The sequence below is a fragment of the Gopherus evgoodei genome, chromosome 10 (genome assembly GCF_007399415.2).
Source record: "Gopherus evgoodei ecotype Sinaloan lineage chromosome 10, rGopEvg1_v1.p, whole genome shotgun sequence".
Classification (NCBI taxonomy): Eukaryota; Metazoa; Chordata; order Testudines; family Testudinidae; genus Gopherus; species Gopherus evgoodei.
Window position 1 is genome coordinate 66215966 of NC_044331.1, and position 27033 is coordinate 66242998.

At 40.8% G+C, this 27033-nt stretch overlaps 1 protein-coding gene across 1 annotated transcript; it reads left to right on the forward strand.

Annotated features, from left to right (window-relative positions):
• The first annotated feature begins 682 nt into the window (after positions 1-682).
• On the forward strand, positions 683-26534 carry RRN3 (RRN3 homolog, RNA polymerase I transcription factor). Its single transcript, XM_030578390.1, has 18 exons — positions 683-860; positions 1152-1252; positions 3873-3929; positions 5369-5458; positions 5568-5697; positions 6207-6266; positions 7373-7436; positions 9922-9991; positions 11225-11323; positions 13247-13342; positions 14932-15067; positions 18244-18374; positions 18831-18961; positions 19902-20086; positions 21554-21662; positions 23143-23295; positions 24285-24372; positions 25780-26534. Exons 2-18 carry the CDS (start codon positions 1160-1162, stop codon positions 25936-25938), a joined length of 1851 nt encoding a protein of 616 aa, XP_030434250.1. The 5' UTR covers positions 683-860; positions 1152-1159; the 3' UTR covers positions 25939-26534.
• The last annotated feature ends 499 nt before the right edge of the window (positions 26535-27033 follow it).

A 27033-nucleotide genomic window follows, 5' to 3' on the forward strand; every position in this document is an offset into this window, starting at 1 on the left:
AGGTCCCGTTACCGGGCACCGCAGACGAAGCACTGCCTAGGACCCAGTAGGGACCCTAGCTAGCGGGTGGGGACACCGGCAGCCCAGGGGATGCTGCGCCTGCAACGGCTGTTATTAGCAGGATTCAACGCGAGACGGGGAGAACTGGAGCCCGGAAAGCCGGAGGGCCCTGAGACCGCCCCACCCCCGCCAGACTGGGAGCCCGGCGGCGGAGAAAGCCGGAACCCCGAGATCCCCTTGGGCTGGGTGAAGTTGCCACTACCACCCCAGAAGCCGAGGTGGAGGAGCCTCTTGAGCCGAGCTACAGTCTTCGCCCCGCGGGATGGAGACATAGCTGTTCCGGTCTCAGGTGCTCGGCGCTGCCCACCACTGCAGAGACCCCAGTTCAGACTAAGCGCCTTTCCCCGGAGCGCAGGCACGGCCGGTCTATAGCCGGCGGCCTCGTGCCCGGTCCGGGACAGAGACTCAAGCCCCTTCAGGCTGAGCTTGGCCCAAGCGAGGACCGGCACCGGGAGGCTAAGCATCTCTGCGCCTTCCGAGTGGGCGGCCACGCCCCTCTCTCCACGCGCCAGTCCTCCAGGGGCAGCGAGAGCAGAGCTAGAGCAGCTCTCACGCCGCGCTCCGTTCTTGCCGCCGTGCGAACCTCTCTATGGGTGGGGCGGTGTCGTTTTCACTTCCGGGGAGGTCACCTCCTCCTTTCCTGTCCCAGGGCAGCATCATGGAAGTGCCTGGGCCGGCGGTGCGAGGAGAGGGAGGCGCGTGGTACCAGCTCAACGGCTAACTGGGACCCCCCCCCCCGGCGGGGAGCGCTGCGGAGTCTGACGGGCCCCTGCCCGGGGAGGGCCGGCCGGCTGGCGGAGGTGAGCGGCTGGGGAGGGGGCGTTTCTTCCCTGCCCGCAGGTTGGCAGCTGTCTGTCTGAAGAGCAGCGGGGTATTGTAACCGCTTCACGCCTTAGGAGCGTCTGTGAGGAGTTCTTCTCCGCCTGGCGCCTCTGGCTCTTTTTACAGGCCAGGCTCGGGTAAAGGTGATGCGCCGCGTCTGACTTTGACGTGCACATTTCTGACAGGCGGGAGGGAATAAATGAAATGTCGAAGCCCAGCTGGCTAACAGGTGTGTTTTCATGCTGTTAATCTTTCGTCTTACTGCGCAGACGCTACCATGTTGGGAGGAGATGAATTCATCAGTTCCCCACCAAGGAAGACTGTCAGGTTTGGTGGGACGTTGACAGATGTCTTGCTGAAATACCAAAAGGTGACTGGACCCTTGTTTTCCTTCAGAAACTCTCTGCAGAGAAGCAGTATTTTCAGAGTATTCGGGTTTTTATGCCAGTGTATCAGTTGTAAGCAGGCTCAGGGCTTGTCTACATCAGAAAGTTGCAGCGCTGGTGAGGGAGTTACAGCGCTGCAACTTTGAAGGTGTACACATCTGCAGGGCACCACCAGCGCTGCAACTCCCTGTTTGCAGCGCTGGCCGTACTCCCGTTTTGTCTCGGGTGTAGAGGATCCAGCGCTGGTAATCCAATGTAGACAGTTACCAGCGCTTTTCTTGACCTCCGTGGAAGGAGGAAGCCTCTGGTAATCAAGCTGGTTTCCTTTCCCGGTTTGCTCTCTCGGTCCCGGAGCCAGCCAGCAAACCGCGGGGAAGGAGACCTGCTTGCTCGGGGTTCCAGGACCGAGAGAGCAAACCGGGAAAGGAAACCAGCTTCGCCGCGGTTTGCTCTCTCGGTCCCGGAGCCAGCCAGCAAACCGCGGGGAAGGAGACCTGCTTGCTCGGGGTTCCAGGACCGAGAGAGCAAACCGGGAAAGGAAACCAGCTTCGCCGCGGTTTGCTCTCTCGGTCCCGGAGCCAGCCAGCAAACCGCGGGGAAGGAGACCTGCTTGCTCGGGGTTCCGGGACCGAGAGAGCAAACCGCGGCGTTCCCGGTTTGCTCTCTCGGTCCCGGAACCCCGAGCAAGCAGGTCTCCTTCCCCGCGGTTTGCTGGCTGGCTCCGGGACCGAGAGAGCAAACCGCGGCGTTCCCGGTTTGCTCTCTCGGTCCCGGAACCCCGAGCAAGCAGGTCTCCTTCCCCGCGGTTTGCTGGCTGGCTCCGGGACCGAGAGAGCAAACCGCGGCGAAGCTGGTTTCCTTTCCCGGTTTGCTCTCTCGTCCCGGAACCCCCCTTGAAGCCGCCAAACAGCGCTGCAGTGTGGCCACATCTAACACCACTTGCAGCGCTGGTTGCTGTAAGTGTGGCCACTCTGCAGCGCTGGCCCTATACAGCTGTACTAATACAGCTGTAACAACCAGCGCTGCAAAATTTTAGATGTAGACATGGCCATAGTCAAGTTCTCTGTTGCACCAATACATGCCACTTGACTTCAGGCGGGTCCTTCCAACTCTCCTCTCCTCTCTCTTTGTGGTATTTGGGCAAACTTGTGAAAGCCTTTCACAAGTTATCATGTAACAGACAAATGCTATTGAGTTGAATGTCACATCCAGTAAATTCCAAAATTTCAGGACCTGTTCTAGGGCTCAGTGGGTGGAACCCTGTTGATTTTGGGGAAAATCAGAAAACTGAAGGGGGAAAAATGGTGGCTAGATGGAGCTCCTGCTATCTGATTAACACAGCTACAGCTTCAAGCACCACTGCATTTGTCAAACAGCTGGTTGTTGGTACCCATTAATGCTTCCCAGCATAGCATGGTTTATTTTCCAAACAAAAGACTAATGATGGTGGAGTGTGGAATGGGGGCTTGTACACAGCCTCTGGCAATGGGGAGAGAATAGGGGTTCCTGGTATGGGGGAAATGGAGCACACAGAATACTTAGTGGGGGGGTATTGAGGGGATCCTGGAAGTACAGAGAGCATGGGGAGGGGGGAAGGTGGGAATGGAAGGCAGAGTCCCTGGCATAGGGAGAAACTGTGGACCCTAGTATTAGGGGAGATTGGGAATTAGGCACAGAAACCCTGGGATTGGGGGAAATTGTGGAAAACTGGTATGGGGGGAAGGGGATACACAGAAGAGTCCCTGGCATAGAGAGTAAAATGCGGATACAGGGCACACAAAGCCATTGGCATGTGGGACAAGAATGGGGACAGCGTTCCCTCCGATTTTTTACGTCCATGTACGAATGAATTTTGTTATGTGCACCAATATGGAGGTGTGTGGCGGAGGTGGGGGCCCAGGGGTTTGGAGTGTGGGAGGGGGCTCAGGAATGGGGCAGAGGGTTGGAGTGCTGGGGGTGAGGGCTCCGGATGGGCTGGGCTGGGGTAGGGGAGGGGCGCCTCTCCCTGCCTGTGCAGCCCTTTTTAGCCTGCTGCGCAGCCGCACATCTTAGAGGGAACTTAGAATGGGGAGTGCACAGAACCCTTGGTGGGGGAGATTGAGGCATATGATGGAAAGGAGTATGGGGAGGGGCACAGACACCCAGGCATGAGGCAGGGGAAGTTGCAGGGAGTCCCTTAGAGAAAGGGGAATGAGAGGTTGCCACATAGGGTCCTTATGAGGTGAAAAGCATGAATACAAGGAGCCTCTGGTATGTGCCATAAGCTTGGCCTATTGAAGCTACAAAGTGTGTGATTCCCTAATATACTTAAGAAGAGAATTTTACTCCTCTGAGGCAGCGTAATCTGAGGGTGCAGAGTGATCACATTTTATAAAATAATGACTTTACAAGCATCTCTTTTCAGAAACAAGTTATTTCTTACAAAACAGCATTAGCTAAAATTGAGAACCAATCTATGAATACTACTGCTGTGTTTCACGGGATTTCTAGTGTTTATAATGATAGCTATGAAAACAAAATTGATAAAGTGTAGAGAATAAGCTAGTATTTCAAATTGTTTAGGTGTATTATATGGCAGAAAACAGTTTGTGTTTACTTTCTCAGGGTGAAACTACAGACTTTGAGTTGTTAAAGCACCAGCTTTTAGATCCAGAAATAAAGGTAAAAATTGTCTGCAATCATTTCGATTTGGCTTTTCCTTGGAGATTGAATGTAATTGTGGGGCAAATTGTATTTGCTTAATATTAAGTTTATTAATTGTTAAAATTAAACTTGGGTCAAGTTTAGGGCAGTGTTTTTTTATTTAGCCTGACTATATTTGCTTTGTAGCCATCTTTTGATGACAAAAGTATTTTTAAAAATATATTGCAAAGTGATATGAATGTTGCAGTGTGCCTAATGCGGTATTATTAGGTTGCTGTGTTTTCCCCTGTCAAAAATAACAATACATTTATATGTGTAATCCATTCCTGTAGGGTAAATTTGATGATGAGGGAGCGCTGACGTGAAAATCTCCTTTCTGCATTCAAATTCTAATTTACAGCTTCTCTACTATTCCAAGGCCTAATGCCCCTTTCTGCAAAAAAACCCCAAAACAAACAACCCCCCCCAAACCCTTAACTGAGACCGGGGGAAGGAAGACTAAAGATCTCAGTGTGCAGTTTCCTCTAAATTGATCCTGTATTTCGGAGGGAGGAGAGGTGAGGGGAGCGGGTGTTGTTTGCATTGACCATCTGTGGAAGAAATAAGTGTTGTTGTTGTTGTTTTTTTCTCTCTCAGAATCTGTGGGTCCTCTGAGATCTGTCAGCGGTACAGGGCTGTCTAGGCAGAAAACTTTTCTTCTGTACTAGCTCCAGAGTCCAAGGCTGTTCTCCCCAGGTCCATTGGAGCTGTGGTGCCAGCGAGTTCTCTGTCCACTACTTAAAAGGTTGATCCCTCAGCACAGAGGGAGCTCTGTTTAGGAGTTAACATAGCATGAGGTTATATTGACTCTGGGGCAGACTCCCTTAGGAGAGTCAATATGCTTCCCTTGGGGTGCCCATAATCTCCACTAACCCCTCACACACTTGTCCTCTTCAGCACTGCAGAAAGCACTGTACAGGGACAAGAGAACAGTGCATGTAGGGAAGCAGATGGTTCCTTGCCTGCAGGAGTGGTAAAATCTGCATGCAGAGTATCATCCTCTTAAATGGATTCTGAGGGGGAAAGGCAAGCACCCAGTATTCTATTTTGATTCTATTTTTACATTGTATGTGGTTCAACGATATGGACAAATGCAAGTTTGGCTAAAACCATTAAACTTGCTTACTGAGGTTCAAATTTAAACCCACATCTTTAGATGTGAGACTAGTGTGATCATTTACCGTGCCACTGTATTCGTTCTTGAAACAGAAGTAGATTCAAACTAAAATGTCTGTTCTCCCAGTGATCTTGTCTAACTCACACTAATGGAAGTTCTAGAAATTCATGACATGTAGACAAGGAAATAGCCACTTTGTTTATAATTGTCATGTTTGATTTGGGTTTTAAAGACTTTGAAATTGTCTTGAAAGGTCATATTATTGAATTTGTTATATCTATCTTGTCTGATTTATTTTAAGGATGCCCAAATCATTAATTGGCTGCAGGAATTTCGGGCTTCTGTTGCATATTTGACCAAAGACTTTGAGCAGCTAGTCAGCATTTTGTTGGTAGGTATAGTATCCAGATATTACATCTGGAGATCACTAGTTGAATTCTTAAAATGTCCTTGTATTTCACATGATTGTTTCTAACAGCATGCTATTTGCAATAATACAGAAGCTGCCATGGTTGAGCAGAAGTCAAGATGTGGTGGAAGAATATTTGGGTTTTCTTGGTAATCTAGTGTCAGCACAGACTGTGTACCTTCGATCATGTCTGCGCATGATTGCTTCACATTTTGTACCCCGTAAGTTTTTTTTTTTCTTTTTTTTTTTTTGTGGTCATCTTTTATTCATTATCCAAATATTAGGTTAACATGTATGCAAAATTAGAATGCTTTACTGTAATTGTCACTTATGTATGTTGATTATTGTGCATTTATTTGAACAACTGAAATGCAGTAGAGAATAATGTTAACTGTAAAGTCTTTAATTTACCTGGATTTTTAGAAAACTCATTTTAAATTGATAATAAAAACTCTTCTTCCTATAATAACTTAGAGTACAATTTATGCTAATTTTCATGAAAAAACACAACTAAAATGAAGCTAGTACTATAATGCCATGTGGAGAATCTTCCCAGCTCCCAGAATGGAAAAAACCCTGTGATCATCCTATGTTTTTGGTGTAATGTAGATAATTTTGGGGCTGTAGTTCAGATGAGATCTTTCTTCTAATGATGCTTTGATCTGTGCCATTGAGGCTGTCATCTTTAAATTTTATATGGTTATGTAATAATTATCCTATTTCCTGTCAGCTCGAGTAACCATAAGGGAGGATGATGTGTATATTTCAGATTCTGATGATGATGAGGAAAGTGAGTATTAATGCAGCATGGTTTAGGTATGCTCTATTAATTCTTTTAGCAAAAATGTTTGTATATTGTGTCTTTTTGCAGACTTTTTTCACTGCAGCTTTAATGGTGATGTGTGCTATTGAAAAACTATGTAGGAAAATGAGACCTCTTGTAGAAAAAGTACGAAGTGTTAGCACCTCCTGCACTTGAATGCACACAACTCCCATTGAAATCATCTGCATGATAATCTGGCCCTTCTAATCCATTGCCACTAATACAGTAGTTGTGGTATTGAGATGAGTGCATAGGAAATAGAAATGTATTTCAAAGGCTTAGAACCATGATTGTTATAAAAACAAGTTAACTTGAGTATTTATGTTTATTTTCCTTTGGTTTAGGTAAACAAAATATAACCAAGTCATGGTTGAGGGGCACTTAAAAACCTTTGCTAGGTTCTTGCTTTTATCTGATAGAATTTCTGCAGCAAACATAAATGTTTGTAAGATACGGATTTCCTTTCCTTCTCACACTCACTTATGAACAATAGTTGACTCTGTCTACAATGACTCTCCTGCATAAATTCTGCTGATGGCTGTGTAACTACAGCTCTAGTTTCTTATGAGCTTTTTCCTTCCAATATTGCACATCTTAAAATTTTTTTTAAAAAAAGTAATCTGATCCTTTAAGGCCTGTATAATTCCTGTAGCAGTCAATGATTATCTTTCTATATACTTTAATTAGTTTCAGCCCATAGTGAGTTAAAAAAAAAAAAAAAAAAAAGTGGAAATGTGCAACACTGTGGTTGAAATGTGAGCCTTCCTTAGCATGTAGTTAGACTCTGATCTCTAGGGAGATCAGTGATGTTGGGATTGCAATAATATCTTGCTTTGGTGGTGGTTATTTAGGGTTGATCATGGTTCAGTATTTACCGTATTTTACATGTGGACAGTAACTTTGGAGGTAAGGAGACTCCAAAAGCCAACTTTTGGTAAATGTAGTTTCCCTGGTGAACTATAAAGCACGAGTGGCTAGCAGAATGTATTTATGCTATCTCCTAGAATAGCCCCTTGCATGTAACTTGATAAGGGAAATAATTCTTTAAAACAACTCATTTTTTGTTTTTATAGGTCTTTCTGGAAATTTTAACACATGTCATAGAGCACTGCAAACTATAGCAAAATATGTTCCTTCGTAAGTATATCATTCCACAGTTTTGTATATCCTTTTAGTTAATACAAAGCTTTGTTTCATCAATGGGCGAATTTAAACTAATTGATTGAGCAAAGCGAGGTAAAACTCGCAACTTTATGGTATTTGCTTGTCTGTAACATAGTAGTGTTGGAAGGCTACATCTGATCAATTTCAGAGTTTCAGGGACTATTCTAGGCATCAATGGCCACACCTAATTGGTTTTGATGCAAATCAGAACAATAGAAAAGCCTGAATCAGAAAAATATCATGGCCCCCAGACTGCCTGATGCTGCAGGCAGAGGAATCTCTCTGCCACCTACACATATCAGAGGCAGTAGCTTAACTTTCTGCATAGGGTGATTGTCTGTAGTCTGCATTCTTAAAAGAGAGAAAAGAGCCGTACAGGGAGGGTAATGATGGGAGAAATGGGGACTCAGAGACGGAAAGGGCAAGAGTAGGGGTGGGGGGGAAAGCAGCAGAGACTAGAGGGATGGTGTAGAAGTGCTGGGGGAAGCAGGAAGCGTAAGGAATCAGGGACTCAGACAGGACTGATGGTGGTGGGGAAGCAGAGACCCCAAGGAGAGTGGTGGTGTGGGGAACTGGTGTGGGGGAAAACAGGCTCAAGGAGGTGGGTGAAGAGGACAGCAGGAAATTGGGGGGTGGGAAGTGATGGTAATGAGGGAAGCAAGGTCCTGGTGTGGGAACTATATGGGTGGGCAGGCGTGGAAGCAGGAATTGGTAGTTGGGGGCGGGAATGGAAATGGAGAGGGGAAAGTGGGGTCCCGGAGGGAATGGGGAGAACAAAGACCCTGCCATGAGGGGGCAAGGGAGAATGGGGGCACACAGAGTTCCCCTAGTATGTAGTGGAGGGGAGAATGTGAGGCACACGGAGTCCCTGACATAGATGGTTGCGGGCAATGGGGATGCACACAGAGTCCATGGTGTGGGGAGAAGAAGGGGATTGAGGAGGACACATCGTTCCTGCCAAGGAGGAAAGAATGGGGGACAATGAAATTGGGGGAGAGGGTACATGGGGGGGCACACAGAGCCCCTGGCTTGTGGAGGAAGGAATGGGGGACACAGAGCCTGGCATTAGGCATGGGGTGGAGGGAGTTGCAGGGAGCTCCTGAAATAGAGGGACATGAGAGGGTGGCACACTGGGAGCTTGTGGGAGAGAACAGAAGAATGTGAGGAGCTCCTGGGGTATGCTGTGCCCTCAGCCTACAGAAATTGTGAACTGTGTGACATCTCTAATTATAAAAACTTGGATCCAGTTAGATCAAACAAGCTTATAGCAGAACTTTACCATGAAACTGTATAACACGTAGTAATACTTTTTGTATGTTTAGCAAAAGTATTCAGTATCAAAACTGGAGAGTAAAAATTGCAGCACAAAGAAAAATAAATTCCAATGAGTAATTCAAAAGTTGTTAGTGATGTGAATTGTTCCGAACACATTGAAGGCTTACTGTGCAGTCAACCTTCAACTTTTCTTTTTGGTGTAGCAGTTCTTTACTGTGATCTGGTAAGATCCTTATTATCAGAATCCCGGTTTAGCTCTACTTGCTTCAGGTACAAATCAGAGTCCCTGTCCTGCAGTGTGTTGCATGTGACCCCTTCATCTTCATGCAGTCCCATTCACTTCAGTGGCTCTGCATAGGCACATGGGTTCATCTGTGTGCACCATAATCCAGGTTCAGCACATAGGCTTCTGTGTCCTCAAAACTAACTAGAATCTAAGTCAGCACAGTAAAGCCGACATAATGTAGCTTGAAAGAATATGTCAATAAGTATAAAGGGCTAAATGTTCCCCTAATGTGGGAAGAATGCTCAAAAATATCATTGCAGCTGACTGCAAAGAACGGATTTTACTTCGCTTAGTAGGGAGACGATTGCAGTTGTGTGTAATGGTAGTTTATGTGAAACTCTGGTCCTTGACCCACCACCACTTGGAATCGTAGCTTACTAGCATAGGAGAAGCCATGCTGCTGTTGGGTCTTCTAGCTGTGCATTGAAAACCCTTTGTTGTGGGAGGAATATGAATGCTTACCTCAGTTGCAGTAACTTCAGTGTGGATTTCCATATGGAAATCCACTGGGTAGATAGGAGACCATGGTGCGCTCCATCCTCTTCCCCCCACCAAATAATGGATTCTGATAGATATTGTTAATGTTGGAGAAGCTTCTGTGGAATCAAGTAATGGAAGAGTGTGCTTTCTAACTTCCTCCCCCCCATTCTTGCCCCTCCCAAGATAATGGTGGGGGAACTTTAGATTTTATAAAAAATTAATATTTTTTTTGTGGAAAGTTATATAATACATTAATGTCCTATAGAAACATCTTGTACAATTTGTTATCCTATAGCTGTGCAAATAAAACTCTCTTGAAAAATGCTTGTTCTAAACTTCACTTGTAGAAAGATTCAATACGTGCACTCCCTGTTTCTTCTGGTTTGGGTAAAGCTTCCTGTATTTTCTTTCTTACAGAACACCACAATTTCTCATGCCGATACTTGTGGAAAATTTTCCTTTCATTAATAAATCAGAAAGAACGCTGGTAAGAGCAGCAGACTGTCTATCTTTTTAAAATGTATAAGTAGTAGAAAATACCATAGTTTGGCATTTGATACATTGCATAGTCTAATACAGGTGCTTTAGTGCTCACCATATTGAATAATGTAATTTTAATATTGTTGAGTAATTTTAACAAAAACTATGCTTTTTCTGTAGTTGCTTCATTGTTACATACCACCGAGAGGAGGATCCAGTAGTACTGTCAATTATGAAGGTTTCCCAATACTTCCCATTATAAGATCTTGTTTTCAGTTGCTTTTAACTTTGGAAAACTTTAACCATGAGAACTGAACTTTTCTTTCTGGGTGCCTGCCTTAGGCTATTTTTTTTTTTTTTTTTTTTTTAAATTTCAGCCAGAACAGTTCAGCTGTTTCTGAGAATGAGGCTAGGGAAAAAATAAGTTGTTTTGCCCATGTTAAAAACTCCTGGTTCTTTGAAAACCTCTATCACCCCCATTCTTTGGAGCAAGATCTTGACTATGAGTTGGCGGGGGTCGGGGTGGGCAGAGCTTTTTGTCCGGGTTCTGCCTTTTGCTATCCCTGTAAAAATTTCCCCAAATTTATCCAAGTTATGAACTTTGAAAAATGAGTGGTTTGTACATGCTCAGAAGAGACTTATTAGATTTTAGCAGCTAAACTCCCCAAAGATTCTGTGAGCCAGATGAGCAGTACTTTTTCTGCAATTCCAAGTCTGGGCTGCTGTGGGCCATGAACTGAGAGCAGGGAGCCTGTCTCTCCTGTGCTTTCAATGACCCCTGATAGGTTCAGGCAGTGCGGAAAAGGATTCAAATGTAGAGCAGACATGAGCTGAACCTTAGGGGTTGTGGTGGAGTAGATTGGAAGGAGTCTGGTGGAAAAGGTGGGATGGGGAACTGGGACTGGAGACTAGCAGGATTTCACTGTTGCACATTTAGATTTACTTGAAAAAATAGTTATGAAAAAGATTGACAAAAGTTACTGATGCCCTCATCTTCTTGTTTAAGCACATTGTTTGGATTATATATTAACTTGTTTTTAGCAACTCTTTGGAAGTTAGGATAGAAATGTAAACTGTTCAACATTCACATCAATTTCAAATCTTTAAATAAGAGATAATTTGTGGTTCGGCAATTTTGTAGCTATATTGCTTCTTCTAGTTTCTAAAATCCTTAAAAGAAATGACTCTGTCACTTTGAATTCAAGGGAAAATCCATATTTATGGTAATGTTGTATTGCAGGAATGTTATGTTCATAACCTGTTGCGAATTACTGTGTATCTTCCAACACTGAGGCTTGAAATTCTGGAACTTATTGTTGAAAGGCTATTAAAGATAGATGTAAGTATGGAACAAACTATCTTTTAAGAAACTTGCTGTCTCTTAAGTGCCAGCAATGACACGATTGTTTTAATATTAAACCTCAACAGAAATTATACTCAAATAGGATTCACAGTCTTAAGCTACAAAAGCGAGTACATTAAAATTAAAGAGCTGAAGCTCCACCCTAAAACTGTGCAGTTGTACTTAGATGTGGAAGCATATATGATATACAATATTATTCTTTGTTTGGAAATTCTGTAGCATAGTCTTGAACATGCCAAAATAAGATTTGTATTACAGGATTGAGTGAATGGCACATATCACCAGAGGCTTTTTTGAATTATGTAGTGTGTTGCATCCACATACTGGAGATTCGAATCTGGGCCCAAGGATACATCTTTATAATATTCTGCTCTTCATGTGTTGAACATCTGTCTGTGTTGCTTTAATATAGGTGTTCACTCATCAAAACATTTTGAGTGATGAGGACTTCATTTGGAGCACATCAGTGTAAATCAATCTGTCAGGTTGTTAGTGAGTACACCCTGTGAAGTGTGTGTCTGCTCCCTCCTTAATGTTCCCAACTCCTTTTTGGCCAGGGATTTGGAGACCATTAAGAAATGGACCCTAAAACTTTCACATCAGTGCAGTGTCAGTAATAATTGTAGGCCACATGACCTGATACTTGACCTGTTATGGTCCATCTTGCAAGCACAGAATTTAAGAATATAAGAACAGCCATACCGGGTCAGACCAAAGGTCCATCTAGCCCAGTATCCTGTCTACTGACAGTGGCCAATATGAGGTGCCCCAGAGGGAGTAAACCGAACAGGCAATGATCAAGTGATCTCTCTCCTGCCATTCATCTTCATCCTCTGACGAACACAGGCTAGGGACACCATTCCTTACCCATCTTGGCTAATAGCCATTTATGGACTTAACCACCATGAATTTATCCAGTTCTCTTTTAAACGCTGTTATAGTCCTAGCCTTCACAACCTCCTCAGGTAAGGAGTTCCACAAGTTGACTGTGGGCTGCGTGAAGAAGAACTTCCTTGTATTTGTTTTCAACCTGCTGCCTATTAATTTCATTTGGTGACTCCTAGTTCTTGTATTATGGGAATAAGTAAATAACTTTTCCTTATCCACTTTCTCCACATCACTCATGATTTTATATACCTCTATCATATCCCCTTTAGTCTCCTCTTTTCCAAGCTGAAGAGTCCTAGCCTCTTTAATCTTTCCTCATATGGGACCCTCTCCAAACCCCTAATCATTTTAGTTGCCCTTTTCTGAACCTTTTCTAGTGCCAGTATATCTATTTTGAGATGAGGAGACCACATCTGTACACAGTATTCGAGATGTGGGCGTACCATGGATTTATATAAGGGCAATAATATATTCTCAGTCTTATTCTCTATCCCCTTTTTAATGATTCCTAACATCCTGTTTGCTTTTTTGACTGCCTCTGCGCACTGCGTGGACATCTTCAGAGAACTATCCACGATGACTCCAAGATCTTTTTCCTGATTAGATGTAGCTAAATTAGCCCCCATCATATTGTATGTATAGTTGGGGTTATTTTTTCCAATGTGCATTACTTTACATTTATCCACTTCATAGCTAATTTCAGTTAGTTAAAGTCAGTTTCATGCACATAGCTACCAAATCATGCCCTAAATCCTTTTGCCGCTCCAACTCTTAAAGAAAATTAGGAAAATGTAGTTCCTGGAAGTATCTGAGTGAAGTTTTAAGCAGTTTATATTGTGTGTTTGTTTATATACATAGTTTTTGAAAAAAACATATATTTAGCCCCCAAACTCTGTTAATAGTGTCATCTATATCTGACTTAAAGAATATAGTGTGGTTACATTTTCCTGCACTCAAGGTTTCTTTAAAAGAATCAGATTTTTTTTTTTTTTTGCTTATCTGTAACTACAGGTTAGTGCCCCACGACAAGATATTGAGGATGCTGAAGAAACTGCTAAGAATTCTGATATCAAGGAAAAAACCACAGAGGAAGGACTCTTTGACATGGTTGGCTAAGCACGCTAAAAATGAATGTTTATGTTTAAAAAATTAAATAGCAGTTGAGAGTCGTATTAATTTTTGCCTGTAAAGTGGCAATGAGGTACAAACTTGCTTTGTTATAACTAGGTTGTAAGTTAACTGCTAAGAAACATCCAAATCTTCAGTCAAGTTTGGGATTTTAGCCTTTGCAATATTTTAGTAAGTAGAAAGTAATGACAGAAGTGGAATTTGGCCAGGACCCCAGGACGAGTTAACCATAAAGATGATTGTAAACAGTTATGTGAAACATTTTGTCAGAATTTGCAATTTCATCAAAACTGAAACCGTCTACAGGACCATGTTGATTTTTGACAAAATTCCACTGAAAACCAGCCAGCTTGCTTGCCTCGCTCTTCAGCAGCCCAGGCTCCTGACTCATTGGCAGCCTCCCTGGCTTACTGACAGCTGTGAGCTTGGAAGCCCTGGCTTCCTGGCAGCCTGAACTCCCAAGGCATCCAGGGCCCTAGCTCCATGACAGCCTACCAGACCAACTGTCCTGGTACTGGGGTTTCCAGGGTCCCTGGCTGTGGAGCAGTCTGCCAAGCAGACTGTCCTAGAGTTGGCAATTCCAGGCTCCCCACCTGGTTGCCTGCCAGGACTTCCTGTGGCACTTTGATGGAAATTTTTGAAAATGTTGCTTTTCATTCTGAATTGGAACAAAAAGAAATTTTGCAAGATGGAATTACCAGTTGCCACCTAGCCCTAGTTAGGACCTCTGCATGAGAACATTAAGGAACTCAGGGCCTCAACTTTGTCTTAGACTTACTGAAAGTTAGTACCTCCAACTGTATAGTCCCCTAACGATATGCTGTGGCATTGGAAGGAAAAGTTCTAGCTACTGAATTGCCGTTGTTGATTTGTGTTAAAACAACACTGAACATCTGAAAGCAAACTCTAAGAAATTTTACAGTTAAAGTTAAAACTGTGGGCTGACATTACATTGATAATTTGTGTGGGTGTAGCTCCCATTTAAAAACCTATGTCCAGTCTGCCTGGTGTACCATCGGCGATTTACCATGGAGAGTAAATATTCCAAAAGAGTTGACAGTTATTAACCTATTCTCTCTATGTCAGAGATTGATTCGTGTTCAGAGGGGAGTGGGGCTTACACAAAAAATATGCGCAAATACATCTAGAGCCTATTACAGAGTACTAAGTAATTGACTTAAGCCCATCATCAGTACAACAACGCAATATTTGTATATATTTGCTTGTAGCTCTTATAACTAAGCTGAACAAGAATTAATTACATAGTTGATGGTGATTATTTTGAATTGTATTGGTAGTGCTAAATGTATGACTTTGAAGAGAGAAAGTATGTTCTGGTTTATTTATAGCAGGGGTTCTCAAATTGGAGGTTGTGAGGTGTCAGCATCCAGCATTTATAATGGTGTTAAATTAAAAAAAGGTTTTCTATATTTGTAAGGGGAGTCACACTCAAAGGCTTGCTGTGTGAAAGGTCACCAGTTCAAAAGTTTTAGAACCACTGATTTATAGTGACAGTCTTTGTTGTATAGTACATATGAGAGCTTTTTAACTGCCACTTTATCTGACAGGAGGAAGATGAAGAAACAAAAGAAAACAAAGATACCTTCAGTAGGAGTGACGTGATGGCCCATCCATTAGCAGAACGCTTGGATATTTTGATGAACATTCTGTTTTCTTACATTAAAGATATCTGCCATGTAGATGGTAATAATGTACCTGAGCCTGTTGTTTTGTTAGTAATTAAGTATAATAATAAGAGTTCTGCTAGTGCAGGATTGGTCCTCTAGAATCTTTTTTTTCAGCTGTAAAATTCTTCTCCCAGCAACATAATATAGGCTAGATTTTTTTTTTTTTTTTTTAACGCTGTGACAAATATCTGCTGGACATAGCTGCAGTTGGACGATGAGGCAAAGAAGCCAGTTTTGGCTCCCTGATGCTGGGACCTGTTTTATACCAGCCCTAGTGTACTTTTGAGCAGTCTCGTTAGTTGTACTCTTAAGTATGGCAACTGTCTATACATCTGCTGAGAATAGCTGGAGTGCAGTAGCAGTAGAGTTCTGACTAACTCACCACCCTGTTCCCAGCCTGACACGTCCCCTATGTCAGGAGCCACATGAGACAGGTAAAGGAGCCAGCTGTGTTGTCTGAGGAATCTGGGGAATTCCTCAGCTGGGGAGAGCCATTGGCTTTTCAGCCACTTTGTGCTGCTAAACTGGTACAAAGGGTCAGAACAGCGAAGAAAATCTGGCCTTTCATCTGTTGATTTGAGCCCCTTCTTTCTCTTTTTCCTGTCTGATCTTTTTTGTTTATGCTCAGTTGGCCCTATGTATTTATTTTTCCTGCCTTACCTTCGACTTTGCTTCTGTGGTGTCTTGGTACTGTAAAATTTCTGTAATACCCTCAATGCCCCCTTGCTTCTACTTGATGATAACTTTGATAATTAGAATTATAGATTATTTTTAGGGTTGTTAATCACAGTTAACTCATACAATTAACTCAGATATTAATCACGATAAAAAAAAAATCCTTGCACTGTTAAACAATAGAATACCAACTGAAATTTATTAAATATTTTGGATATTTTTCTACATTTTCATATATATTGTATTCTGTGTTGTAATTGAAATCAAAGTGTATATTTTTGTTACAAATATTTGTACTGTAAAAACATAAACAAAAGAAATAGTATTTTCCAGTTCACCTCATAGAAGTATCATAGTGCAATCTCTTTGTCATGAAAGTACTACTTATAAATGTAGATTTGATTTTTTTTTTTTGGTTACATAATTGCACTCAAAACAATGTAAAATGTCAGACCCTGCAAGTCCGCTCAGTCCTACTTCTTGTTCAGCCAGTCGCTAAGACAAACAAGCTTGTTTACATTTACAGGAGATAATGCTGCCTTCTCCTTATTGCACCTTATAGACTAACAGACATATTGGAGCATGAGCTTTCGTGGGTGAATACCCACTTCGTCGGATGCATCCGACGAAGTGAGTATTCACCCACGAAAGCTCATGCTCCAATACGTCTGTTAGTCTATAAGGTGTCAAAGGACTCTTTGCTGCTTTTACAGATCCAGACTAACATGGCTACCCCTCTGATACTACTTCTTATTGTTGCCTGAAAGTGAGAACAGGCACTTGCATGGCACTTTTGTAGCTGGCATTGCAAGGTATTTACGTGCCAGATATGCTACGCATTTGTATGCTCCTTCATGCTTCGGCCACCGTTCCAGAGGAAATGTTTCCATGCTGATGACGTTTGTTAAAAAAAAAAAAAAGCGTTAATTAAATTTGTGACTGAACTCCTTGGGGGAGAATTTTGTCTCCTGCTCTGTTTTACCCGCATTCTGCCATATATTTTGTGTTATAGCAGTTTCAGATGATGACCCAGCATATGTTGTTCATTTTAAGAACACTTTCACTGCAGATCTGACAAAACGCAAAGAAGGTACCAATGTCAGAGTTCGAAAGATAGCTACAGCACTGGACCCAAGGTTTAAGAATCTGACGTGCCTTCCAAAATCTGAGAGGGATGAGGTGTGGAGCATGCTTTTAGAAGTCTTAAAAGAGCAACATTCAGATGCAGAAACTACAGAACCCAAATCACCAAAGAAGAAAATCAGCCCTCTGCTGATGGCATCTGACTCAGATAATGAAAATGAACATGTCAGTCCGCACTGCTTTGGATTGTTATTGAGAACCCATCATTAGCATGGATGCATGTCCTCTGGAATGGTGGTTGAAGCATGAAGGCACATGTGAATCTTTAATGCATCTGGCATGTAAATATCTTGTGACACCAGCTACAACAGTGCCATGAAAATGCCTGTTCTCACTTTCAGGTAATATTATAAACAAGAAGTGGGCAGCATTATCTCCTACAAATGTAAACAGACTTGTTTGTCTGAGCGATTGGCTGAACAAGAAGTAGGACTGAGTGGACTTGCAGGCTCTAAAATTTTACATTATTTTATTTTTGAACGCAGTTTTTTGTACATAATTCTGCATTTGTAAGTTCAACTTTCATGATAAAGAGATTGCCCCACAGTACTTGTAGGAGGTGAATTGAAAAATACTATTTCTTTTGTTTTTTACAGTGCAAATATTTGTAATAAAAAATAAATATAAAGTGAGCATTGTACAGTTTGTATTCTGTGTTGTAATTGAAATCAATATATTAAAAAATGTAAAAACATCCACAAATATTTAAATAAATGGTATTCCATTGTTTAACAGTACTATTAATCACATGAATAATTGTGGTTAATTTTTTTAATTGCACGATTAATCACAGTTAACTTTTTTAATTGTTTGACAGCCCTAATTATTTATATATCAGAGATAGCTATCCCGCAACCAATCATTGATTCAAATTGGAATTTAAATCATATATTGAAATGCAAAAGAAAAGTAGTTGTGTTTTTTCTCTCTTGAAATTTATAAGAACAAATATCTGAAAGGGACATTGGTAGAAGGAAAGCTATATTTAATCATGCATTTGTGGTGCTAAGCCTCAATTATTAAACAAGCAAGAACATTTAAAAATCAGATTTCTTTTTGTATTTTACTCGTCTGGAACACAGATACTATGTGACTTAGTTTCACTTTCTGCCTGTTCTGCGCTAGCACAGAATTGCAATATTTGCATATCTAACAGCTCTGGGGAATGTTTAAATCCAAACCTTAAAAAAAAAAACTTAATTGAAATTAATATCAGGAAGCATTTATGTTAATACTGGGTATATAGACCCTAACATTTGGAGTCTAATCTTTCTGGCAGTGTTCCTTTATTAATATTAACTGTAATTTTGAGAAAAATCTAAGTGCCTCTGTGACTGGACAAACTCCCCCTTCCCTCTTTTTTCTTTTAAATAGGGAAGCTTGATGTTAACAATACGAAGGACTTGTATAGGGATCTGGTTACTGTCTTTGACAAGCTCATTTTGCCAACCCATGCTTCATGTCATGTACAGTATTTCATGTTTCACATCTGTAGCTTTAAATTGGTGAGTACAAGCATGCACTTCCTAAAGTGCACCTCTCCTATTATATCTGTTGCATGTTTGTTTGTTTTTTTTGTTCTCCTAGCGGATAAAGTTGTGTTAAGCTGATTAATTTAACTGATAACCCAGTGCCAATCCATATCTAGCTGAAAAGGCACATTTTTATCCCTATTCTCTTTACTTTCTTTCTCCTTTGCCAGCACAGTGTTAAAAAAACAAAAATATGCACATTCTCAAAGGACATTCCTTTCAACATTTGTAGGAGTATTTGCATAGTCTCTCTTTTTTTTTTTTTTTTTGATAGTTATAAATTTTGTAGTAAACTTTTGGTACAGAAAGGTTGATTGTTTGTTTGTACCAAAAATGAGTACACTGGTGTCAGGAGTCTCTCTTTACAGATGGCATCAGCATTAGAGTTAATAGTTTGAATGTGTGTTTTGTTTTTGTTTTGTTTTGCAGGGGTTTGCAGAAGCATTCTTGGACCATCTTTGGAAAAAATTGCAGAATCCAAATAATCCTGTGGTGATCAGACAGACGGCTGGAAGTTATATTGGCAGCTTCTTGGCAAGGGCTAACTTTATTCCAATTGTGTAAGTAATGTTGCTAGATCATTTTAAATATTTTATACTTTGTATATGGTCAAAAGTGAAGGATTTATGGCATATACTAGATTTAAGTATGGAAAGATAGTGTGCCAGTTCCCCTCCCACAACTCTGATAATGAGCCATAACTCTGAACTAAAATGTCCTTGTTGTTCTCCTTTTGGGGTTCTCTGAGTTTTCTGAAAAGTTTTGTATTTATGGGATGTAGATTAATGCCTGCTGGGTGAGGATGAGGTAATCAAACACCAGATTTATCAGAGGTACTAAGAACCTATAGTTCTCTTTGACTTTGTTGGAATTGTGGGTGCTCAACGTGTCTGACATTCAGCCCCTAAACTTATTTTTGAACATACATCTTCAAGTGTGATAGGTGTTGCACTAAGCCTCTGAGACATTTAGTGCAATTATTCCTATTCATTGCATAGATTAGTCTCTGTAGTTTTGTGTGCTCAATAGATGGCTGAGTAGACTTTTTTCCTTTGTAAATGTTATATAGTATGGGATATTGGCTTCAGGATTTCTGAAGTTATTGTTAAAAGCAGTGGGCTTAATAACTTAATGTTGAACCTAATTTGACATTGGAACCAGAAGGTTTCTTCTTGTTGGTTGTTTGTGCCTCACAACTCAGACAAAAAGATTTCCAAACTTTTTATTTGGTGGGCCACTTTGCAAATGATCCTCTCATGAACTCATCACTCCTACCAATACTTTAATCTTCCTGATGCTTGGGGTTCTCAATATTGTTGCAGAGTGTTCAGTAACTGCTGGCACAGAGGACAAGATGGGCAGTGTAATCTACTTCTTTATAAAATGTTTTCTGTGCTTATTTGCGTGTACAGTACACATTAAGTTCCTTAAATATTTTAAAAATATCTTTCATACATGAGTTCAAATGGTGTTCTTACAGACCATGTTTCTCCATTATAGTACAGTGAAAGCGTGCATGGATCTGTTAGTTAACTGGCTGCACGTTTACATTGACAATCAGGATGTGGGGACAAAAGCTTACTGTGATGTTGTTCTTCATGGACCTTTTTACTCCACGTGCCAGGCTGTGTTTTATGCTTTAATTTTTCGCCACAAGCAACTTTTGGATGGAAACTTAAGGAAAGGTGAGTAGATTGAAAGTGTCAGTACTATAAAATTAAAACAATTAATGTGCAAGCTCTAAAGAGATTAATTTCCTTATGGTCAATTTGGTGAAGTGAATTATAGGAAGGTTAAGTTACTATATTTTAAAGAAAGTCCATAAGACTTTGTATTTGTGTCGGAATACAAAGCTGGATAACTTGCTTTTTAGCTAGTAAAAACCAATGCAGATAAAATCATTGGGTCCACTAGTGGATGCTCTGTTATTTTACCAGTGCAAATCAATGTAAATTGGTGGAAGGGTCCCCTTGTGGCACAGAGCTGGTGTAGTGGGTCTGTGCCACCCCTTCAGTTACTGATACATGCAGTGTGACTAGAGTGTCCCTGTGCCCTGATGATCCTGGCTAATGGAAGGGACCATGTAAGACTGTGAGCAGTTGAGTATAAATTAGAGCAACCTGCTGCTGTTCTAACTTAAACTGGGGGCTGGTCCAGAGCTTGAAAGTCTACTGATGAATAGTACTGTGTAAGAGCTAGGGGGCATTTTTTGATTGATTGAAACAAAATAACCTTGAAGCGCCATGGCCATTACTGAGCATAACTCTGCCAGACTGGAGAATCTTAATTATGAATTAAGCATCTACTGTATCTGTAATAGCTTGTGTGATATAACAGGATTCCATATTTAATATGCTATTTGTGTTCTCTATTTGCAGAACTCTGTGTGTTGTTCTTTACGGACTTCTGCATTCATCACAATTTTCATACATTTATTTTATTATTATTAGTAGAGTCTCATTATATGACAGAATAGCCTGGCCGGGGGACATCCTTATTATCTTTCTTTTTTCTCTCCATCTTCTTTAGATGTTCTGCAAAAGCTTCCTTCTACTGCTTTACATGCAGCTGCTTGACAAGTTAGCATCCCCAGCTGTCCCCCAATATTATATGTTGCTTGATGTCGCCAGAACTGATTTTTTTTTTTAAATTCAGTCTGAAAAATCTTAATGCTGAATAATTTGCAAAAGCCACTCTAGAATTTCCACATACTGTATATTTGTACAATCATCTGGCATATGACTGAAAAGATCTTGCTGCTTTGTTTGTGCAGACCCCGAGAATAAATGCTGCATAACTTGCAGGTCGATCATCTAATGCTTATAATCTTATATACAATTTTTTATAATGAATTCTTGCACTTGATTTCAAAGTATTCTCTGAACCAGGAGAAACATGATCTTGCCTTTTATTACTCTGAAGTCATAATGAGAGATTGGCACAATGTAGGAAGAGTTCATATTAGAACTCTGCTACTGACTTGCTGTGTGGCCTTAGGGAAAAGTCACTTCTTTCTGTTTCCCTGTCTGTAAAGTAGGAATGATTATCTACCTTCATGGGGGTTGTGACACTAGTTTAATTTGTACTGTGCTTTGAACATGGAAAAACATTGTATAAATCCATATTTATTGTACACCATCCTTATTTTGAAGGTTTGGCCTACCTGCAGAACTTAAATTTTGAACGCATAGTCATGTGTCAGCTAAACCCTCTGAAGATTTGCTTACCCTCCATTGTTAACTTGTTCGCTGCTATTACGAGGTAACTATTATTTATTTTTTCAGTTTAAACTTTATATGAACCATATCAATCTGAATATATAACCATAGTGTAGTATTTTGAAGATTAACATTTTTTTGTAAACTTGTATGTTTGTATTACTATAGATTATAGTATAATATAATATACGATAGCCCCTTCAGCGTTGGAATATTACCCATGTATTGAGTGAGAGCAGTTTGTAGCTAATCCAGATAAAATGAAACCCTGTAGTTAAGTAGAGCTGTTTCATTGCTTTGTGATGGTGCAGAATGTTATATACAGTAACTCCTCACTTAACGTTGTAGTTATATTCCTGAAAAATGCGACTTCAAGCAAATCCAATTTCCCCATAAGAATTAATGTAAATGGTGGGGGTTTGGTTCCAGGGAAATTTTTTTCACCAGACAAAAAACTATATATTATATAGATATACACACAGTGTACATTTTAAACAAACAGTTGAATACTGTTCACAGCTATAGTGATTCTGAAGCTTGGGTGAAGTGGTGAAGTTAGAGGGTGGAAGAGGGAAGGTTATTTCCCAGGGAATGCCTTGCTGCTAAATGATGAACTAGCACTTGGCTGAGCCCTCAGGGGTTAACACATTGTTGTTAATGTAGCCTGAACATGGCAGCATGAGCATGAGGGAGGGGAGACAGCATGGCAGACAGAGACAGACACACACCTTCTGTGTGTGGGGGGGAGAGAGGTGCACACTGCCCCTTTAAGTAAGCTGACCCACTCTTAAGTGCCTTGTCTTTTTAAGTGGATCAGGAAGTTGAGACAGCAGCTGCTGCCCCAAGCTCTGTCTCTCTTCCTCCATGTCCCCTTCCTGCTCTGTGTGGAGAACGGGTAAGCGGGGTGCTGGAGCAGGGGGACGGGGACATCTTGACATTAGCCCCCCCCCCCCCCCCCGCCACACACACACAGCAAGCAAGAGTCTCTGGGAACAGCCCCAAGGCAGAGGGCAGGAGCAGCACATAGCAGTGTGGAGAGGGACAGCTGAACTGCCTTGAAAACCTGTTGGGCGGCTGCTGCACAGGGAACATAGGGGGAGCTGATAATAGAGCTGCCGGTCCACCCTGGTTACAAGCCCCCACCGGCTAGGTGCAATGGGCTACTCTTCCTGCAAGCAGTGGACAAAGCAGGCGGCTGCCAAACGTTAGAAGGGAGCATTGCACAACTTTAAACGAGCATGTTCCCTAATTGATCAGCAACCTAACAATGTTAACCGGGACAACTTTAAGTGAGGAATTACTGTACTTGCAATAAACTTCTGTTGAGAGTAGAATTGGTTAGATAGACTTCATTTATAAGCTCCCTTTGTTCTGATTATATTGTTAACTCCTGCTGTTAGTCATAAAATGGAATTTGGATATTTCTGTAATATGTCTCAGTCCAGTTCAATATCTTGTGAAATTATTTGCTTTCCTTGTAGTTAGAGATGCTTATACTTATCAATGGTTTTTGTTTGTTTAAGGAAATACCAGTTGGTGTTCTGCTACACCATCATTGAAAGGAACAACAGGCAATTTTTGCCAGTCATCAGAAGCAGCAGTGGGGGTGATTCTGTACAGACTTGCACTAACCCGCTTGACAGTTTTTTCCCATTTGATCCTTACATTCTCAAAAGGTATAGATTTCCAATGCAATAAACTAACTTCTGCCTTGCATAAAATAAATTTAAAGAACATACTCAAGGTGACTGTTCTGTTCTTCTAAAATGTATTGTTGTATTATAAGTGAAAACACTCTAGTTCTACATAAGTTGTTTTTGTAGGACTGAGACTGTCAGAAGCTGGAGAATTGGAGTTTGTGCACTCTGTAGGTTTTGGGTGTGGGGAAGGGAAAACGGGCCCATCCTTTCATACTGCAATGGGTAAAAGGTTACTTTAGGTAAATTTTCTTTTATCTACCCCTCTTTAATGAGTCCAATTCGTAATATTAGCATAACAAAATGTACTGAGGTCCATCTGAGTGGTAGTTTCTTGCATCTCTGGGATTGGCACCATGTGCAAGATGGCACCTGGTTTGTTTTCAGAGGCTTTCTTTATTAGTTTGATGGGCTGGTCTTGAAGCTCTCTAGCCTGGAATGCTTATATTCTTTGATCCATGAATGTTTGTGCAGATGGGTTCTTTAACATACAAAAGATGACCATCTTAAATAGATTTTTCCGCACAAGCCATCTTCTAGCCTAAAAAGGGTTGCAGTAAGTCCTTGCTCTAAAGGAATAAAAGTGCTGGACAGAAGTCCGGTAAATCCTGTGGGTAGGATTACAGGCTAGAAGACAATTACAGTTGGCTGAGGAAGCACTGCCTATGCATTAAAATACATAATTGGAAGAGCTGAGTTCTGTTCCTAATCCTACCACTCGCAGTCTCTTCAGGAAAACCCATATAACTTCTCTATGCATCGCTTTACCCATCAGTGAAATGGAGATAATTTACCTACCACAGGAAGTGTTCTTGGGATTAGTCTGTAAAGTGTATAAGATCCTCTGCAAGGCTCTAGAGAAATGTAAAGAATTACATAATACAATATTAAAATGAAATGCCTGGTTCATAACTTCTTGTGCAACTTTATTCAATTTATTTGTACTATGCTGCAATTTATGTTATCAGATCAAAGAAGACCATTGATCCTATTTACCAGATTTGGGAAGAGCTGAGTACTGATGATCTTCAAGAACTTAAGAAACCCTTTAAAAAGGTAACTCCTTTCTGTCAGAAATGATTTGTATGTGTGTGTGGTTTCTGGGAATTTATTTTATTTTATTTTTGGTTAAAGAAAATAATCTTAAATCCTGCATCAACTGACACTTAGGGAAATATACTTCCATTTTGAGGGATCACAAAATGCTTAATGTTAGTGGGAAACCAGCACTGAATTATTAGCCGTGCAGAATTCAGGAAGCTCTGTGTATATACAAAATGCATTCTTTATCTAATTTGTGGGGGAGATGGGAGATCATCATGGCCCTCAGATAACTGTTTGATTTCTCTTTTTGTGGATATATTCATAATTGTGCTCTGATGCTAGCACTATGGGCCAACTGCTGTGAATCATCAAACAGGTACAATGATATCTCTCTCCTGATTGAAGGAGGAGCTGACATTCAGGCTGGTGGGTTGGGATGCTGGCACAGATAGAGATCAGTGTAGTATAAGAGATTTAGTTTGTTTTTTCTCATTAAGCCCCTGTGATGATTCCTGTGGATGCCACTTTTAGATCTGGTTTGGATCTATTCTCACAATAAACTACAGTTATTAAAGCTTCCCTCTGTCCTGCCAATGATCCCAGGTTCTATCTATTAAAGTATTCCTAGAACAGTTATCTCCACATTATCTAATTGATTCACTTCCTACTGCCACTCCTGTCTACGTACACTTTGCAATCTACGTGTGGAATTCTCTTCCCATCTGTCCGCCAAGTAGCCACCTCTCTTCATTCAACTCCTTAAAACTGTATGACCTCTGTGAGGCTTACAAGCCATGAACTTATTTAAAAAAAAAAAGCCTCTAGACTTTCCAGATCAGCCAGAGTTTTATGACTGATCTTGAAAACTCTTTGTGGCAGAGGGTGTTTCTTTGTATACTGTACAGTATGTAGCACATTGTTAGAGCTATGTGAATAATATAGTATTGCTTGTGTATATATGTATTGTGGTAATTGGCCGCCACAGTCTTGCTTTATCTTGTTAATTTGTAGACTGTATTATTGCAACATTTTGAATTATTTCAGAGTTGATTTAAAAATACATTTCTGGTTTTCAGCACTTTTTTTTTGGCCAGAAAATTAGTTAAACGCTTTTAGCAAATGAATACCAGAAATGCCCAAATTTCCAAGACTTTTCTCCACTTGTCTAGACATATGTACCTGTTGGTCAGATATATGCTTCTCTGTGGTGTGAAATCTACTAGCTGTGTTACGAAGCAGAGACTGAGAGCCTCATTAGAACTGTTTTATTTTACTGGGCCAACTAACATACTCCAGTAAATCTCATGTAGTGTTCAGATAACTTTTCCTGTTGAAGAAATTTAAACCTAAGGCTTGAAACTCTATTTAAGGTTCTATAATGTCTTTCTGTTTTCACTAACATTTTTTCTCTTCGCGTAGCGTACAACTGAAGATGAAGATGATGACTTTCTGAAAGGAGAAATACCTCAAAATGATGGCTTGGTTGGAATTACTCCAAATTCTTATGACTCAAATATTCTGAGCCCAGCAAGCAGTGTGGGATCCCCTCCAGAAACATATGTACAACGGCACCTCTGACTTTGAAATTCAGAAATTAAGTGGCTCAAAAGCTGTGTGCAATTTTCACTCTTTAAAGAGACTTTCTGAGTAACTTTCCAACTCTGAAGATTTTACTTGTTTTGGTAATCATATTAAAGAAGAGAGACTCTAATTTTTTCTTAAACTTGCTCAGATTTCTACAGAGATGTGTTCTGATTAATTTCATACATTGCTAGAAAAGGCTAGAGAATAAACTGCAGTATTTACAGTTTTCATATTGAAATAGTTTATACATAATTTATAGTTATTTTTCTTGATTAGTTTTTGTTTAATAATGTTTGCTCTATAAGGTGAAATCCTGGGCCCTCTTGTCATTGACTACAGTGGGACTAAAATTGCACTCTAAATGTTTAATTGTGTTTTGATTGGGTATGTTTTTAAGTTACCTTTCTAACAAGTAAACTGAGCATAGGATGAGGTACCAGGGCCTGAGTTCTGATTCCAGCCTGACTTTGCCTCCCTCTGACCTTTGACAGATCACTTAGGGGAAGCTGAGGAAAAGAAGCTATCTGTAGAATACGTGGTAAAGCACTTTAAAGATGGAAGGTGCTATTATCACTGCATAAGATTTTGTTTGAAAAAAAAAATTTTAAGTGTGAAAGTTCAGACTTTCAACACCTCAGGCAGTTGTCAGTTTTGAAAGTGACAAGAAAGCAGCTTAATGTGTGATCATATGATATGTAGTCAGTTCAAGAAATGTTGTGCAGTGCTTTAAGTTCTGGGGATGAAAAGGACTGTATAAGGGTAGGTATTTATTACTTTTGGAACTCTATATTTAAATATGAATTGCGAAACTACAAAAATAACCCTTTGTTTATAGAAAGGAAAAGATGCAATTCTCTTCATGTGTCACTGCATGGAATTTCTTTACCCTACCATTACTTTCTTTTGTTTTACATCATTGGATTTTTAGGCGGGAGAGGTTTGAATGCATATATAAATAATTACTGCAAAATGAATTGGCAATATCTGCACAATGCTTCAGTTAGATTACAAACCCTTTTAAAAAAAAAAAGTATGAGTTTACTCTGTTTGAAAATAGTAAAATTTTAAGTATTTTGGGCCAAATTCTCT

Excerpts from the sequence above, each read along its gene's own strand:
- RRN3 (XM_030578390.1), top strand. The coding sequence starts at position 1,160 with ATGTTGGGAGGAGATGAATTCATCAGTTCCCCACCAAGGAAGACTGTC. Across the intron at positions 15,068-18,243 it reads AGATATCTGCCATGTAGATG|GGAAGCTTGATGTTAACAAT; the intron begins GTAATAATGTAC and ends TCTTTTAAATAG. Across the intron at positions 21,663-23,142 it reads TTGTTCGCTGCTATTACGAG|GAAATACCAGTTGGTGTTCT; the intron begins GTAACTATTATT and ends TGTTTGTTTAAG.